The sequence below is a fragment of the Penicilliopsis zonata genome (assembly GCF_001890105.1).
Source record: "Penicilliopsis zonata CBS 506.65 unplaced genomic scaffold ASPZOscaffold_11, whole genome shotgun sequence".
NCBI classification, from domain to species: Eukaryota; Fungi; Ascomycota; class Eurotiomycetes; order Eurotiales; family Aspergillaceae; genus Penicilliopsis; species Penicilliopsis zonata.
In genome coordinates this window covers 166,981-182,294 of record NW_019208920.1, presented here as the reverse complement: position 1 = coordinate 182,294, position 15,314 = coordinate 166,981, and the positions used below count along the sequence as shown (strand labels likewise).

The window sequence follows — 15,314 nt, the reverse complement described above, 5'->3', positions numbered from 1 at the left end:
CGCGACGGGATACTATGAATAAAGTTGCGGCTGAAACACGAGCCACATTGAGTCACGGCGTGCCCATAATACGAACGGCCGCCTATATATAGCCTTAGGTGATGGACCTTGTTTGTATCTATCCTTCTCATTGTTAGGCTTCAAAAAAATGCCGGGAAAATATCCATACATGGTGGGCAAGCTCGACTTCGAGCCATATCCCCCACAACCCGCCCAGCCATTTGCCGTGATCTCGGCGGCGGCGCTCTCCCTACTCGCGCCGAGTCGCGGCGTTCTCCATTGTGCCCGCACAGGATCTGCCCCGTCGCTCGTGGCAGGCCTGTGTCTCGGCGGGTTATACAGTGTCAGCTATTACCGACAAAAACATGAGCTGACGTTTGGAGAGGAGACGGCACTGTTGGCGTCGGCGGTCTGGACGGGGACATCCTTTGCTCGAGGCCTTCGCGATGGTCTGCGCCCAGCATCGGTTGGATGGAGTGCGTTGGCAGTATACGGGGTGGCGGCCTTTGGAGTTGCAGTGAACAACAAACGGATTGCGAGTGCAAATCAGGAGTCGATATCATATCGCTGAACTGGTGGGAGGCGCCGGGACGACACTGGCTGGTGACAAAAGTGCCGACGATATCCTTGTAAAGTCAGGTACCTCAGGCATCAGGCATACATTGACAACGTCATGCAAAGTCGCCAAATCGTGCAGGTAACGAGATGCTTGATATCATGACTCGTTGGTGCATGTATTTTCCCCCGCAGTCTGCGCCCATTGGAAGGGTCGTGGAAGATACCAGGTTCAGCGCATCTTGAGCCTTGTCGAGGCAGCCACCCAAGACAGGCCACATTTCAACCATGCTTTTGATCGTCCACATCAAAGTGGGCTTATAGATACTCATCTCTGCTCATAGAGAGGTGAAGCACCTCCCAAAATCTGGATTTTGTTATCATAGCTTTTCATACCACTCTCACAAAATTTCGCTATCATGTCTGTAGAAACTCCAACCCCGCAGCACACGGACGAGCCAGTGGCTATCCAAGAAATCAAGGATCTCCTGACACGTCTTAAAGGTATCTGCAGCGAGACAAGCTTTGAACAGGCTGTGTTTGTATTTGACGAAAATGCTCATCTTCGCTCCCAGCTGGCTGATCTGCAGAAGGAGCTTGAGGAAAAGGATAGGAAGCGGGATGAGGCGATTAACACCATGGCCGAGTCTCTGCAACGCCAGAAAAAGGAAAAAGAGGACACGGCGAATCAAGTAAAGTTATTAGAAGAATCTGTCAAGGAGAGGGACCAAATCATTTCCGAACAAAAGGAGACGCTCGACACCCGACAGAAAGATATTGACGAGATAATGACTTTTTTGGATGAGGAGAAGAAGAAACTGGAACAAGCGAATGCAGATATGACGGAGGTTCAAAAGCAGCTCAAGGAAAAAGACGAGCTCCTGGCCAAGATGAAAGACGCTGGAAAATTGTTGAAAACGAAGTTTGCTGAGAAGGAGACCCAATGCCACCAACTGAATCAGGATATGAAAGCATTGCAAGGTGATTTGGACGGCGCTCGCAGGAAATTGCAAGATCTCGACGCGTTGGCCGCTGGGTACTATGATGGTGATGAAGAGCAATTGTAAACATACCCTTCACCTTCGCACGGCTATTTCTGAGCTCTAACGCTGGCTAGGCTAGTCGAATTCACGGCGTTTTGGGCTACTGCAAACGTCCGCTTGAACACATTGTTGAGGAAGGATATCGGCGGAGAAGGAGTCCAGGTAAGATTGATCACCGTCATTTGCTTTTCTCAGTCACCGAGACAGATCAGAACGCGGCCCCGAGTGGCCCCTCTCCTTGGGAACAGTTCTCGCGAGTCAGCCATAGCTCTATGCAGCATCATGTTCCACTTCCGCTCTCCAACTCGGATGCAGCCAAGGATATGCGTCTTGCAGTGCTACTGGCAATCCTGGCAAGGGAGATAGACAGGCATATTTTCCACCCAACGTACATTTTGTCGGAGGATAGCCACATCCGCGAGACGCTTGTGAACCTCGCAATGAAAGACTCGAAGAAAGAATTCTTCTGCCGCCAGATCCTGCTTTCCATCGATCCCAACAAGGAGCAGGAGATTCTGGGAGAACGAATCCGCACCGTGACTCGCAATGTCATGCGTCTGCTGAGCGGCCTGCCTGAGGCTTTCTACAGCGAGATGCGCGACGCCATCGAAGGTCTGGCCACACAGGCAGGCGAGCTTTGGAGTCGGTTCCGACGAGCAGAGCGCAAGTACGAAGTGGACTTTGATCCTTTGAAATGGGGAGATGATGAATGGAGACCATTCGTCTTCCCAGACCAGGCTGGCGCTGTTGGGGAATCTCCCGTGGCCCGTACCCTCAGTGAGAGTCTGCTTACTGTATTCCCACGCATCTGTACCGTGGAGGATGGTATACGTGACGCATATACATTCGTCATTGAGCTGAATCGATCAATGCCTCAATGTGTTGCGGCAGGTAAAGAGTTGATCCGGGAGCCATCAAGTCCCACATCGAATGGACGAGGTGCATCAAACCGGCAAAGGCGGATTTCTATCGCCTCGAGCAGTATGAATGGTCAAAATGGCGTTTCTCTAGGGAAGAAAGGAAAGCAAGAGGGGTCAAAGCAGGGATGATTGGGATCCTACTCCGGCCTTTGCATTGATAATCTCATCTCCCCGCGTTGTTTTTGATACCATGTATAGTGTTTCTTATTATCAAGATACTTCCGTTATGAAGTATGGTGAAACCGATCTGAAGGACGAAGGAAAGTCGCAGCAGAATCGGATGAGGCGAAGCCTCTAGGCATTTTTCATGGTAACAAGGCTCTGTTCTAGAAATTCAGTACTAGTCAGTTGAAATCTATTATATAGCTCATATTTTTCCACCGGTTTGGTGTAAAATTAAAGCAGCGTTTCTCACCTCAAACCGCCTTTAATCTCAGTCAACCGCTTTGCTCGGGCTCTGATGGTTTCACCAATCTAGAGACCAAAATCATCGTACTTTGCCAGATCCCAAGACCACCCATAAGATCAGAGGCCTCCCCAAGGTCTGCTGGACGGTGTTTGGAATGCTGGTCAAGTGAAAGAAGACGTGGTTCTCTCTCGAGGGGTTAAAACAGTCCAGAGCAGGCGCGTCACGTGGGTAGACATGTGACAACTGCCAGGCAACTGTCCCCTACGTCTTTTCAAAGATACAATCGTCCTTACGTCGATTGATACTCTTGCTGCCCCAGAATCCAGTCGTTGGGACTGAAGAAAATAGGTCTGTCGGGTCTGGTATATCTCAAACAACAGTGGATGACATTATAGATCAGTTCTTGAGTCTCTACGTAGCCAGACTGCAGCATTCAGGTTTCAGGTATGAGATCCCTTCCCAGAGTTATTTGACATTACTAAAAGCGTGGAGGCTGACCTCGGAGTAGGTAGACCATTATATATGCCTATTGTCAATATTCGAAGGATGAAAGACGGTTATTTCGTCGGTTCAATAGGAGATGCACTGAAGACAGACAGACTTCATTCCCAGACACACTCCGTATGGCTAAAGCAATGACGATATTATGGATTGAGTTGGCAACGAAAAGATCAGATCGGATGCCATAAACCGTTAATTGCCGACGTGGCCAATATTGGAGTGCATGATAAATTCTAATATGATCTCATCATCAGAAATCGACAAGCAGAAAAGCTTAGATGTCTAGGGTGGCCCTCTAAAGGCCTGATTCCTCATCAAAGAAAGTCATGAAGAACGTTCAGCCGCAAAATTATTGCTACCGACTGCAAAGAATAAATCCCGAGGCACCGAGAATCGGTGGCGGCGCAGAGGGCCTGAGCTATTCATGGAAACGAGTGCGGCTGGATCGATCGATACAATACCCCTCTCACACCATCAGCGACACGAATGAGTAATAACTTGAAGGCAAGGCTACTGAAAGCTACCAGACTGAGAGGTGCATATAATAGGGTGACGAAGTGTACCGAGTCCGCGTGGTGTCGCCGTTTCCGGCGAAAGAGGCAGAGCTACAACAAAGAAACACGGCAGGGAAGAGAGGCTTTAACGTCGGACGCCTCAGGCGCTCTTCACCCCCGAGCTGCCTACGTGCGAAGAACAACAATGAATTCCTCGTCAATGGAATACAGAGAGTTGCGAGTGATATATAGGGGGTTTGAGACGGCTGGTAGTCGAGCGTACTACTACACAGCCTATCTATCATTAGTTATGGATAGTAACTTGATCTACTTCTCCCAATGTCAGACTATCGCAGGAATTTGACGATTATCGTGACGGCTGTGATGCTGGTCGTCTCCACTGCCGTGTACGGCCTGCGACTACTGGCTCGGCGCATGCTGAAGAAGCCCCTGCGCATCGACGATTACTGTATGGGTGTGGGGGTGTTTATGAGTTATGTCATTGCCGTCTGCAACTTTGTTGGTACGTCTTGTCTGTCCTTTCTCTTGTTCTCTCTCTTGTGTTCATGGCAAGAAAATAACAAATTTAATTAGCCGCTGCGAACGGCCTCGGGGAGCATGAAGATACATTGAGTGCGAAGCAGAGAACGAATGTTCTGATAGTGAGTAAGCATCTAGTCTATTGCAGCCGAGTTCACAAACTGATTTGGACAGGCCACATTCATCTTGGAGAAGGTACGGAGAAAGTTATACCATCCTAGTGGACATCTGCTGAAGAACAGGTCTGGTCATTTGCACTCATGTTCGTCAAATCTTCGATCATTCTCTTCTACCTCCACATCTTCCGCGGCCCGCGGTTCAGCGTGGCGTGCTACGTGCTTCTTGCCTTCACCGTGTGCTGGATGCTGGCTGCCTTCCTGGGAAACACCTTCCAGTGCACACCCGTGCGGTACTTTTACGACAAGTCCATCGTGGGCTCCTGCATGAATCCCCGGCCATTTTTCCAAGCGATTGGCAGCATTAGCGTTGTCGAGGACGTCGCCATTCTCTGTTTGCCGATGCCGATCCTGTGGCAGCTCCAGATTGAGCCAAGAAAGAAGGCGATCTTGATTTTCATTTTTTCCCTAGGTGGTTTGTAGGTTTTTCTTCATTCCATGAATGTTATTGAGGATGTACTAATTTCAGTGTCTGTGTCGCGAGCATCATGCGTCTCATCACTTTCAATGAGATCCGCGACGACGATTTGACCTGTACGCCTTCTTGTTTTCTTCTTCCTCAATACCGAACGCACATCTTGCTAAGGCCGAGATAGATACCAATGTCGACTCCGGATTGTGGACGTACATCGAACTCGCGGCCGGCAGCATCTGTTGTTCCCTCGCCCTGCTCCGCCCTCTTTTTGGCCGTCTCTTGAATATTGGACGAGGCAGCCAGTCACACACGTACCGGGAACACGGCCGAAATACCACCCCAGATCTATATGCGAAAGCATGGCCGGCGAGGACGGTCAACACTGCTGCATCTGTGGAACCCAATAACGACGCAGTACAGCTGGGGGGATTCATACGGATCAAGACAGATATCCGTCTGGATGTTGAGCAATCACCAGTATCTATTTAAATGCATGTGGAGCCAAATATTCATGAAGGACCCTGGTTATAGCTTGGCAAGCACTTGAATTTAGCTCATTCTAGCACTTTTTAGCGACATCCCACACAATCCACCGCGAGGTTTCCGTAAATCCGAAACAGGCGGCCGAAACCTTCGCAGTTCCGAAAAAAGGAGCCTGATTTTGATGCCTGAGGCAGAAGGATCGTATAGGAGTGGATACAATTTCACTGTTTCCACCAATTAGCAAGTCTCAGACCCTCCGCGGGATCCGATCTGATAAGATCTTCGGCCTTGCACTGTCCGCTCCGAAAAGTACCTCCGAAGGGTAAATAACAGCTCTTCCCCCTCTCCCCGAGCTCGCGCGTCTTTTGACTTCAGGCGTTTGGAGTGAGTAATGTGAATTCCTGCACGGTCTTGGAAGATATCGGCGAAAATGATATCGGGGATCATTCTTACATTCAAAACCCTCGGGGTGATACTCTCGTACATGGTACAGGCAGCCATCCAGTTCCCCTACGCGCTGATACACCGACACACCTACCGGGCGCTCCTTTCGCCAAATGAACCGCCCAAGAATATCGTGGTGATCGGGGCCTCGTTCGCGGGGTTTTTTGCTGCCAAGGAACTCCTGCAGACTGTTCCGTCCGGGTATCGCGTGGTGGTCGTGGAGAAGAACTCGCATTTCCAGTTCACATGGGCGTTCCCTCGGTTCTGCGTTTTGTCGGGGTACGAAGGACGGGCGTTCATTCCTGTCCGAGACGGACTGAAGGGGTATGCACCACCACACGCGTTTCGATGGGTGACTGGATGTGTGGAACGGATTATTCCCGACGAGAAGACAAACGGTGGTAGCGGAGGAGAAGGGAAGATCGTGTTGACTTCTGGCGAGAGCATCGAGTATGCGTATCTGATCGTTGCCACTGGGGCGACTGCCACGCTGCCTTCGCGAGTGGGCAAGAACGACAAAGCCGAGGGGATCGCGGAGCTGCAGCGCGTGCAGGAGCGGATCGGCCAGGCAGAGACCATTGCTGTCCTGGGGGGTGGCGCGGCGGGTGTCGAGTTAGCAGCCGATATCAAGTCGTACCGGCCGGAGAAGGAGGTGACGCTCATCCACTCGCGCGGGAGTCTTTTGAACACCTACGGCGAGAAGCTGCAGCAGGCCGCGTTTGATGAGTTGACGAAGCTCGGGGTCCACATCTGTCTGGGTGAGAGGGTGCAGCTGGCTGAGGGACAGACGGAGGGTGAGATTCAATTGAAGGATGAGGCGGTCTCGTTTGATTATATTGTGAGTTTCTCGTCTCCCTGCATACAGTCAATCACTAATGCTTGAAAGGTCAAATGCGTCGGTCAGAGTCCCAATTCACAGGTCATCAGTGCCCTATCGCCCTCCTCTGTATCCCCCTCGGGCCATATCCGTACACGTCCTACATTGCAAATCGCAGACATGGACTTCCACAATATCTTCGCGGCAGGTGATATACTCGATGGAATACCGCTCAAAAACGGCCGTGCAGCTTGCGAACAGGGCCAGCTCGTCGCAAGGAACGTCGTGCGGGATATCCAAGGCCGGGCGATGCTCCAGTACCACCAGCGCTGGTGGGAGGGAATGACCAAGATGACATTGGGCCTCGTTAGTATTACCTTTTTTCGCCCTGTTCCCATGGAGGCAGTACTAACTCAAATAGAAAAAGGGAGTTTTTACTATTAACGACGGCGTCGCTGAGGCGTGCATCTTCTTCAAGGGTCTTCCTTTAGACATGGGAAGCCATCATATATGGAGCACTCTCGGCGTTAAGCCAAGCGAGGAGTTTCAGTGATTTTGGACTAGAAATTTAGTTTCAGGTATACAAGGGGGGCAAAATGGGCTACATAGGATGGCAAGGCGAGTTGATAATTTACCTAAATATTTGATTGTAAGATTTTCCAGTGAATGAATGATATTAATTTCCTGCCTAGCTCTGCAAGTCACTAGTATATAACCAACTTATATATAGTAAATATTCTTGTATATTTGATTCACCATTGGTCCTCCCGTCCATCCTGCCAGCTGGAGCAGTTGACACAGCGCAGCGCCTAACCATCAGCAACAATATATCTAGAAACAAGCATTCGACATACCTTTTCACCAATGTATTTACGACAGTACCTGCATCTCACTGTGTTCTTGATGATAGGATCGTGCGAGAGCCACATGTACATTCTGGCAATGGCGTACAGCGTCAGACTCATCGCGAAGAAGCTCAAGACCTTTTCCAGAAACGCGCTAAACCGTCAATCAAAAAGATCTCATCATGGAAGAGAGGAAAAATACCCATATGCTAGGACCAAGGCACCATCCGATCTGGCCTGCGCGAGGGTATTGTACCCCTTGTCGGCGACATAATTTGACCCGGCACGGAGAACAGCGAACTTTTCATCTAGGTTGCGATGCAGGAACGGCAATAACGAGACGAGGGGCAGAACGAGATCCGAGACGAAGGATGTCACCAGGTTGGTAAATGAGGAGGCGATTCTATTCCATTAATCAATAATTTCTCATCGCCAGTGGCTATGCTCCGACATACAACAGCCCCAAGGCCACCTCGAGCACGTTGTCACGGATGGCAAAGCTGAGGAAACCATGCCAGGCCCGGCTGATGCGGCTGCCGGCATGGCCTAGAAGGGAATCACTCTCCATGGATTCTTCAGCCATGATACCTGCGTAGATGAGGGGGATTTGGGTTGTCGTGCTGGTCTTGGTGGTGTTTATATGTCGATCAATGATATCACTGTACAGCGCACATGACCAGGGACCAGTTCTAACTACTTATAGCTAGGGCTACTCTTCACTGAACTAGTCTATATAAGGTTAGGTATTTATGCCATCTTCTTCAGGCCAACTCCAGCTCGCCATGTGACTACAGTTTTAGACTTCCTATTCTCCTTCCTCTTCCTCTCTCATTCTTCGATTTGAAGCACTGACAGGGACCGGTTTCCTCCACCTCAGAAATGGCTCGAATGTGGCGATTGCTTCACCTGTTGCCGCGTCCTCTTAGCTAGTTATGCCAAGAACCTTGCGAAATTATCCCCGGTGGATAGGGGGTAGCAGACGGGCAAGTTTGATTCCCAGCTCTCCAATTGCTCGGCTCCGTTTGACTAAACAATCAAGGTTTCTCACTTGCCCATACATCGGCCTCCTTCCGGCCTCATGGCTTGTGTGAGGGCCAGTCCATCGCTTACGAGCTACGATTATAGCCCTCGACATCCACCCTGTGATCCACCAGTGCTGAAGACTCCACTGTGGATGAAATGTTGTATGCTGGCGGTATGCTTGATACTTATCTATATTAGCAGAGGTGGGTGAATACGGTGCACTGTGTGCTTCAGGACTTATTAGCACTGGCACTGGCTGAGAGCGAGTGTTTCTTGACATGACGGCCAGCTCTATCGCGTCCTGCGGTGCCTACATGACCGTTAGGATACAACCAAAGTCGGGGATGACATGGCAGAACTTGGAAGGAAGGTTGCCATAATTAGGTTCATTATGATATGATCTGGCTGTTTGCAGGGGTTCACGATAGTCCTGAAAAACGGCCTACACAAAGTGAACACGAAGTGAACATGAACAAGATACGGCGCACAGTCTAACAGCTCGATAAGTAGGAGGTTGGAATTATAGCTGGACCATAATGCTGCTTGGTTAGAACCGGGGATTGAGACCAAGGTGGTAATACTCAAAAAGGCAAGACTCATACAGAAGCCGGAGTCTAGATGCTATAAGAGCCATCTCGACACGCTCGTTGCCTGATGAGTATAAAGTACGTCGCTCAAGTTTCTTCTGCTAGTTAACAAGCTCCTTGGAGGCCTTGCGCGGGACGCTCCAATGGGGCCATAATCATTCAACTTAGAGAAGTGTAACGGGTATATGAGAATGCAGTCATGGTGGCTCATTTACGTCCAAGATATACAGAGGGAGAACCATGCCTTCCACGACGATTGCAACTCTAGAACGACCAACTACCACACCCTTGCACCCTGTCACCATCGCTAGATAACGATTTCAGAATCAAGATCGCACGAGGGCGGAATCATCCTCGCCGAGAGATCTGGCTCGGCCGTGAAGTCGCGATCAAAAGGCCACATGGGCCTACGGATCCGCCGATGCCCCAGTCGCTGTAGGTCCTGGTCCACACCCCCAGGTGTGAGAGCAAGTATCCAGTCCGCCGCCATGGCATACAGCTCTGGCTCGAGGTATCCGATCTTGACGACCACGATATCGCTCGCCCGCGGCTGAAGGTTCAGCTCCGTGAAGTCTCGTTCATGGTGGTACGGTTTCCGCAGCTGGGTGAGAATGACAAACACGCTGCCAACCTGTAGCACGACCTCAGTCAGCGCATCGCGGTCCCCATGCTTGATCGCGTACACAGTTCCGGTCATGGTGATCGGGCCGGCGTGCAGATCATCGACTTCGGCGCCTGCGCTCACCGTCACCGTTGCCCCGATCCCTGCTGCGACGGCCGTCTGCACAGCCTGTGGCCCCGGCAAACTTGCGTAGATGACTTGTGGGCAGTTTCTTTTCGCGCCCTCCTCCTCCTCGTTCTCCTGCTGAAACTCCGGGCGTGCGAGTAGCTGCGTCAGACTCCAGGTGACGTCGCCCGCACCCCCTGCTGTCGGATTATCGCCCGAGTCGGAGATGAAAAAGGGCCGCTTCGACTCCGGCGCCTTCAAAGCTGTGTCCAGACATTCGGCCAGCGATCCTGTAGGAGCCACGAAATGAAAATCAGCGTGGCACGCCCAGAACTGGCGGGCGAGCCTTTCCGCACCGGCGGTCACGGCGGCCGCGTCCCAGCCTGTGACGACGACGGCGGCGTGGTTGCGCGGCTCATCGGCCCACGCGTACCCAACCCAGACGGCAGCGTCGAGGATGCCCGTCTCGGCCTCGACCTGGCTGACGGCCGCGTACAGACTCTTCGCCGGCTCGATCCGCGTCGATGTCTGTTCGCCGGGGAGCAGGATAGGGATGGGAACCCAGGCTTTCAGCGGTCGTGGTAGCCGTCCACTGCTCGCACTCTCTCTGGGGAGCGATTCTCGTGTTGTCAACAGCTCGACCAGCCTACGGCAGGCGCGCTCCTTCGTCTCCAGCTCGTCTTCGTGCGGTGCCATCCGGTAACATGTGATTAGATCCGTCTGGTGGACGAGCGGCCGCGACACATTCCCATGGAGGTCCATGGAAGCTGAGACCAACACGTCGGGTCCCAGGACGGTGCGGATCCGACGGAGGAGCTCGAATTCGGCGTCGTCGAGACCCTCCACGCACATCGCGCCGTGAATGTCGAACCAGAGACCATGGATCATACGTGTTGTTGCATCGAGGAGGTCACGGAGACCGACGACGATCTCGTCCGCCAGCGCTTCAAAGGCATCTCGAGCGACAATCCCGCCCGGCAAGGCATGCCCTGTCAGAATCCCTCGCCAGTCGGCTGCTTGCCCCAGCGGCGTGTCGGGGTGTAGAAAGGCGTACTGGTCGATGACTGCCTGGCCACGGCGGGGATGGAAGGCGGGGGCGAGAGTGCGGGCGGGGGAGAAGGTCGATGTTTCACAGGCGAGACCCGCGATGGCAATAACTGGCAACATGACGGATCATAAAAGAATGTAGACAGAATTTCGCAGTAAATCGATGCGTCAATGCATGTTTACCAAGTGGGGGGAGATGAGAGGTAGACATTATTGATCCCACTATCGGTAGTAGTTAATACCGTGGCTATCTGATCGGCGAATGCATATGCTACTTCAACCATGGTATCAATAAAGGATTCAACTATGTCGATGATATAGTATTAGACCCAGACATCGATGTTGAAGACGCCACTGAATATTACTTGTAGAAAAGAAATGGAAGGATAGAACGAAAAACTGTAGAATGATAACTCTTGCTAAACCTGAGTCTCATCACTGGCAGCTTCGCTGTTCGCAGTCGGAGATCCGCTTTGACGCCTCTTCATCTTCTCCTCGGACGGGCCAGCCGTACGATCGCCCCCGAGCCGGCGATAGACGATGGTAAACAAGGGTCGCATGTTTGACAGGCAGGCAGCCGTGATGCCCACGGCGGGTTCGATGCAGGTCCACACGCTCGAAGGCACTTCGTTGTCTGGATTATGAAGTTAGTCAACTGCCTAACTAATGCATAGATAAATGGATATAATTTCAAAAGGGAGGAGGTCGTACAGGTCGCATCATCGCCGGAGTTGGCCAGTTGGATCAAAGCGATTAGTCGGATGATGTCAAAGATCAAGGTTCTGTCCCGGTCAGCATGCATCAACAGCGGGTGGTTGAAGCCCAACATACAGAAAACCGACGACAAAAATGCCCGAGAGCAGTGACTTTTGCACGCGCGAGATGGGTAGATCCCAAACGATCTTCATCGGCATTATGAGAATCACCGCATCGGTGATAATGTTCGGCCCCTGCAGCCCGTAGTAGAATTTCGGAAGGTCGATACACCCCCCTGGAACGGTAGGTTCCCAGAGTTTATGGAGCGGGATGCAAGTGACGGTGGAGATCAGGCAAGCCCCAAAGCACCATAGAACGACAATCGCGCCGACGATGTTAACCGCTACGAGCATCGACTTGGTGGGGAAAAGCCGTCGGTATAGAGTAAGGATGGATAGTTTGATGCATGCGATGCAGCATGTGTAGAGGATGGAGCCCGTAAAGAGAGTCTGGTTGTTAATATGTTAGTAACTTTAAAGAGTCTCTTGCTCGTAGTATTTACTCCATACCTTCATATACACGACGAGATGCTCTGACGAGACATAGACCAAATGCGTGCCGAGGCCATTATACATCACTGCAACGTTAGCCAAAGACATAAAATAAAGAAACGTTGTTTACATACAGACTATTCCTGCAATTGTGATCCCATACAGAAAGAACTGTTCGAGTTAGCTGGTTACCGACTCCCCCAAACAAAAGAGTCTTAACCGACCAAAGCACCGATAATAAAGTAGTCGTCGATGAAGAGACCCGTGCCGTTGATCTTGCGAGAGACGATGCGCAGCACCACCGACACAGTGGAGAGAAGGAACGCAAAACAGGTAGCCGTAATGACCACATGGTGGAGATTGCTGTGGTCATAGCCGGTGGTTGTGGAGGTTTGTGCAGACATCTTTGAGTTGTGAGGATACTGTGGAACAGAGGGAGACCACGGATGATTCTCCCCTTTAAAACACGATGAAGGGTTTGAATATGACGCAGAGGGTCAATCAACGCCAAACACTATCAAGTGCGGAATACGGAGTGCTTGCTCCGTACAAAGGTTCTAGATGGAGGTCTCCTATCCCAATGGAGCGACTGGCAGTCATGACAGGTCGAGTCCCGAAAACGTGGAATGATCACGATTGGCTGCACGCAACCTCCTAGAGGCTGCACCGAGAGATCGATCAGAAAGCGAGTCTGTTGAAAATTTGCCGCCAGTGATTCTGATCCACAGCCGATCAACGGAATTCCTTGCTTGCCCTCTGCCTTTGCCATCGACGGTTCAGGAAACATTATAGATCGCCACAATCAATACAGAGCAAAGCTCCTGTCGAACTGACACATAATGGATTATGGAGTGATCTTTATTGGAAAATGCATGCCATGTTCATCTGCGATGGTCCGATCGATCGCAGGATCGGGGGTTCTGCAGAAATGACAGATCAACACTCCTGAAACTTAAGACGCAACAAGACATTATTGATCCTTCGCTCCACCTTTACATCTCGTCTAACCAACGGTTCGTCATTTGTTTTGCTATAATCGCTGTCAGAATCGAATACAGCTGTCGATTTGCGGGTAAGATAAGAAGTAAAAGGCCTTGAGTGATGGATCTCGACCTGAGGGTTGACTCTTCGTATACATAGGCTCAAGGTAGCTACTCCGTAGTCAGCGATGACCAAATCGAAAGCCGCCATGCATTGTATTATCACATATTATTCATGATCTTACCCCATAGAGTATATCGTTCATGATCTACCTCATAGACCTTCCAATCCACCCCATAGACTCATGCAAGGGGCTCTGAGGATGGCATCCCAGAGGCCCCTGGACTACCATGTGCTGCCCCCCTGTACTTATACTCTGTATGGGCTCTGGAAAGCCAGCCTCGTGAAGTCTTGTTTGAATGTATGCAATAAATTGACTGTATTGGAAGAAATCGTCAAGAAACGGACTGGCAGCCACTTCGCTGCGTCTGAGGGGGGTGCTGCATGCTGCTCTGTACCTGTAGGAGTGGTAGATGAATATCCGAAGACACCTATCTCCTTGAAAGCCCCTTGGATCCTCGCAAGGAGAGTCTCGCAAGATTATATTAAGGGGGGAAAGGAGAAGGAGAGTTGGAGTTGCTGACTTCCAGTTGTGCTTTGGGCAATGTGATCTAGCACGTGTTTCTGCCTGGGGTATCAATATTCGCCTGAGGCAACCCCATGCGATGCTCCCCTCGCCCAAAGAACACATCTGAAAGACTTCATCTCGCTCCAAGGAGCACGTCAGTACAACAAGACGAAGGACTCAACTTGAAGGGACAATTAGCTATCTTGTCAGTGAAAATTGATAGGGAAAATGCATGACCAAGGATATCAGTAAGTATTGAACCCCCTGTTTCTTTTCTTTCGAAGAGAAGCTTATAATGAGATGTCCTTATGTAGTTGAAAATGTGATAAAGCTTTATCTGAATCTACCCAATAATAAGAAATCCACAAATGCCATAATCTTGAAAGTCTTTGAACCATTCGCTCTTTCATCTATGCTGCTTGTTCGGCTCGATTGCCCGACCTTGCCCCCTGTTGAGATGGTATTGAAGCTTTTCGACCGGCGATTCGCAACACAGCTTCGGGAAGAGGGAAAGAATAGTGGTTGGAATTCTGATATTGAAAAGAAGTATCACCAATTCATGACAGACGGGGGTGCGTCAAAGTTCATTGCTGAACTTGAGGCGGAAAGCAAAGCAACACATGAAAATGATCATAGTTGGTCTCCTTCTCAGGACGAGGCTTATCTTCATAACCACTTACGGAGTCTTTATGAAATAGAAGTCGAAGTGTATAACACATTGAAGGATTTACAAGGGGAAGTCATTCCACAGTTCTTTTCATGCATCACGACACCCAGTTTTCCAGCAGCAGACACTGCGCAAGTGGATGAATATACCAAAATCCATGGCTTCTTTCTACAACATATTGAAGGTTTCCCTGTCTGATATTGCCAGCCATGCTCCAAGAGAGAGCTGGCAAGTCATATGCGAAGAAGCCATTTGGATCATCCTTCTGATCAGTGATCATGGAATACTAAATGAGGATATCATGACAAGAAGTTTTATTGTTCAAAAGCACATGGATAATAACTTTAATATTTTTATGATTGACTTTGCACTCTGCAACTTCCGTGAAAACTATGAAGGTGAAAATGACTGCAATTAATGGAGGGCAATCCAGGATGAGGAGGGGGCCATTGAGTATGTCATGCAGAGGCGACTCGAAGGTGGTTTTGTTTACAATCGGTCTGCTCAATATGAGATGCTGGACGAGGACTACAAAATAGGGGAATGCGGCTGGTATTATCAATTTGCTGCAGGCCTGGTTACCTCCATATAGCACTTTCTTAAATGAAAAACAAAAAGGGTGAAGTTTTGATATAATAAAAAAGTAGACCTGAGTGAGAGATTCTTAGGCGCTGCAACATTGACTGCCTCAGGCAGCAACAACACCATCATGTTTCCTCTTCTCTCTCCTTCTCTCTCCCTCCTGTTCTCTCTCGTTTGTCTCTC

At 50.3% G+C, this 15,314-nt stretch overlaps 8 protein-coding genes across 8 annotated transcripts; 5 read left to right on the top strand and 3 right to left on the bottom strand.

Annotated features, from left to right (window-relative positions):
* Positions 1-169: 169 nt before the first annotated feature.
* On the top strand, positions 170-571 carry ASPZODRAFT_69441 (hypothetical protein; the record flags this gene model as incomplete). Its single annotated transcript, XM_022729577.1, has 1 exon — positions 170-571. The coding sequence occupies one exon, from the start codon at positions 170-172 to the stop codon at positions 569-571; it is 402 nt and encodes a 133-aa protein (XP_022579777.1).
* Positions 572-1,739: 1,168 nt separating this feature from the next.
* On the top strand, positions 1,740-2,809 carry ASPZODRAFT_133909 (hypothetical protein). The gene is made up of 2 exons (XM_022723389.1): positions 1,740-1,760; positions 1,811-2,809. The coding sequence occupies exon 2, from the start codon at positions 1,871-1,873 to the stop codon at positions 2,645-2,647; it is 777 nt and encodes a 258-aa protein (XP_022579776.1). The 5' UTR covers positions 1,740-1,760; positions 1,811-1,870; the 3' UTR covers positions 2,648-2,809.
* A 1,452-nt stretch (positions 2,810-4,261) lies between these two features.
* On the top strand, positions 4,262-5,542 carry ASPZODRAFT_17485 (hypothetical protein; the record flags this gene model as incomplete). The annotated part of the gene is made up of 6 exons (XM_022727035.1): positions 4,262-4,445; positions 4,517-4,584; positions 4,637-4,657; positions 4,705-5,057; positions 5,108-5,172; positions 5,235-5,542. 6 exons carry the CDS (start codon positions 4,262-4,264, stop codon positions 5,540-5,542), a joined length of 999 nt encoding a protein of 332 aa, XP_022579775.1.
* Positions 5,543-5,864: 322 nt separating this feature from the next.
* On the top strand, positions 5,865-7,466 carry ASPZODRAFT_133905 (hypothetical protein). The gene is made up of 3 exons (XM_022723388.1): positions 5,865-6,818; positions 6,867-7,163; positions 7,219-7,466. Exons 1-3 carry the CDS (start codon positions 5,967-5,969, stop codon positions 7,348-7,350), a joined length of 1,281 nt encoding a protein of 426 aa, XP_022579774.1. The 5' UTR covers positions 5,865-5,966; the 3' UTR covers positions 7,351-7,466.
* Positions 7,457-8,263, bottom strand: ASPZODRAFT_99152 (hypothetical protein). Its single transcript, XM_022730604.1, has 4 exons — positions 8,098-8,263; positions 7,845-8,045; positions 7,652-7,796; positions 7,457-7,606 (listed from the first exon to the last, which is right to left on the bottom strand). Exons 1-4 carry the CDS (start codon positions 8,223-8,225, stop codon positions 7,550-7,552), a joined length of 531 nt encoding a protein of 176 aa, XP_022579773.1. The 5' UTR covers positions 8,226-8,263; the 3' UTR covers positions 7,457-7,549.
* Positions 8,264-9,559: 1,296 nt separating this feature from the next.
* Positions 9,560-11,146, bottom strand: ASPZODRAFT_69940 (hypothetical protein; the record flags this gene model as incomplete). Its single annotated transcript, XM_022729624.1, has 1 exon — positions 9,560-11,146. One exon carries the CDS (start codon positions 11,144-11,146, stop codon positions 9,560-9,562), a length of 1,587 nt encoding a protein of 528 aa, XP_022579772.1.
* Positions 11,147-11,445: 299 nt separating this feature from the next.
* ASPZODRAFT_17481 (hypothetical protein) lies at positions 11,446-12,677 on the bottom strand (the record flags this gene model as incomplete). The annotated part of the gene is made up of 6 exons (XM_022727034.1): positions 11,446-11,660; positions 11,738-11,808; positions 11,858-12,231; positions 12,292-12,359; positions 12,408-12,444; positions 12,498-12,677. The coding sequence occupies 6 exons, from the start codon at positions 12,675-12,677 to the stop codon at positions 11,446-11,448; spliced, it is 945 nt and encodes a 314-aa protein (XP_022579771.1).
* A 1,010-nt stretch (positions 12,678-13,687) lies between these two features.
* Positions 13,688-15,173, top strand: ASPZODRAFT_133899 (hypothetical protein). Its single transcript, XM_022723386.1, has 2 exons — positions 13,688-14,130; positions 14,197-15,173. Exons 1-2 carry the CDS (start codon positions 14,115-14,117, stop codon positions 14,745-14,747), a joined length of 567 nt encoding a protein of 188 aa, XP_022579770.1. The 5' UTR covers positions 13,688-14,114; the 3' UTR covers positions 14,748-15,173.
* The last annotated feature ends 141 nt before the right edge of the window (positions 15,174-15,314 follow it).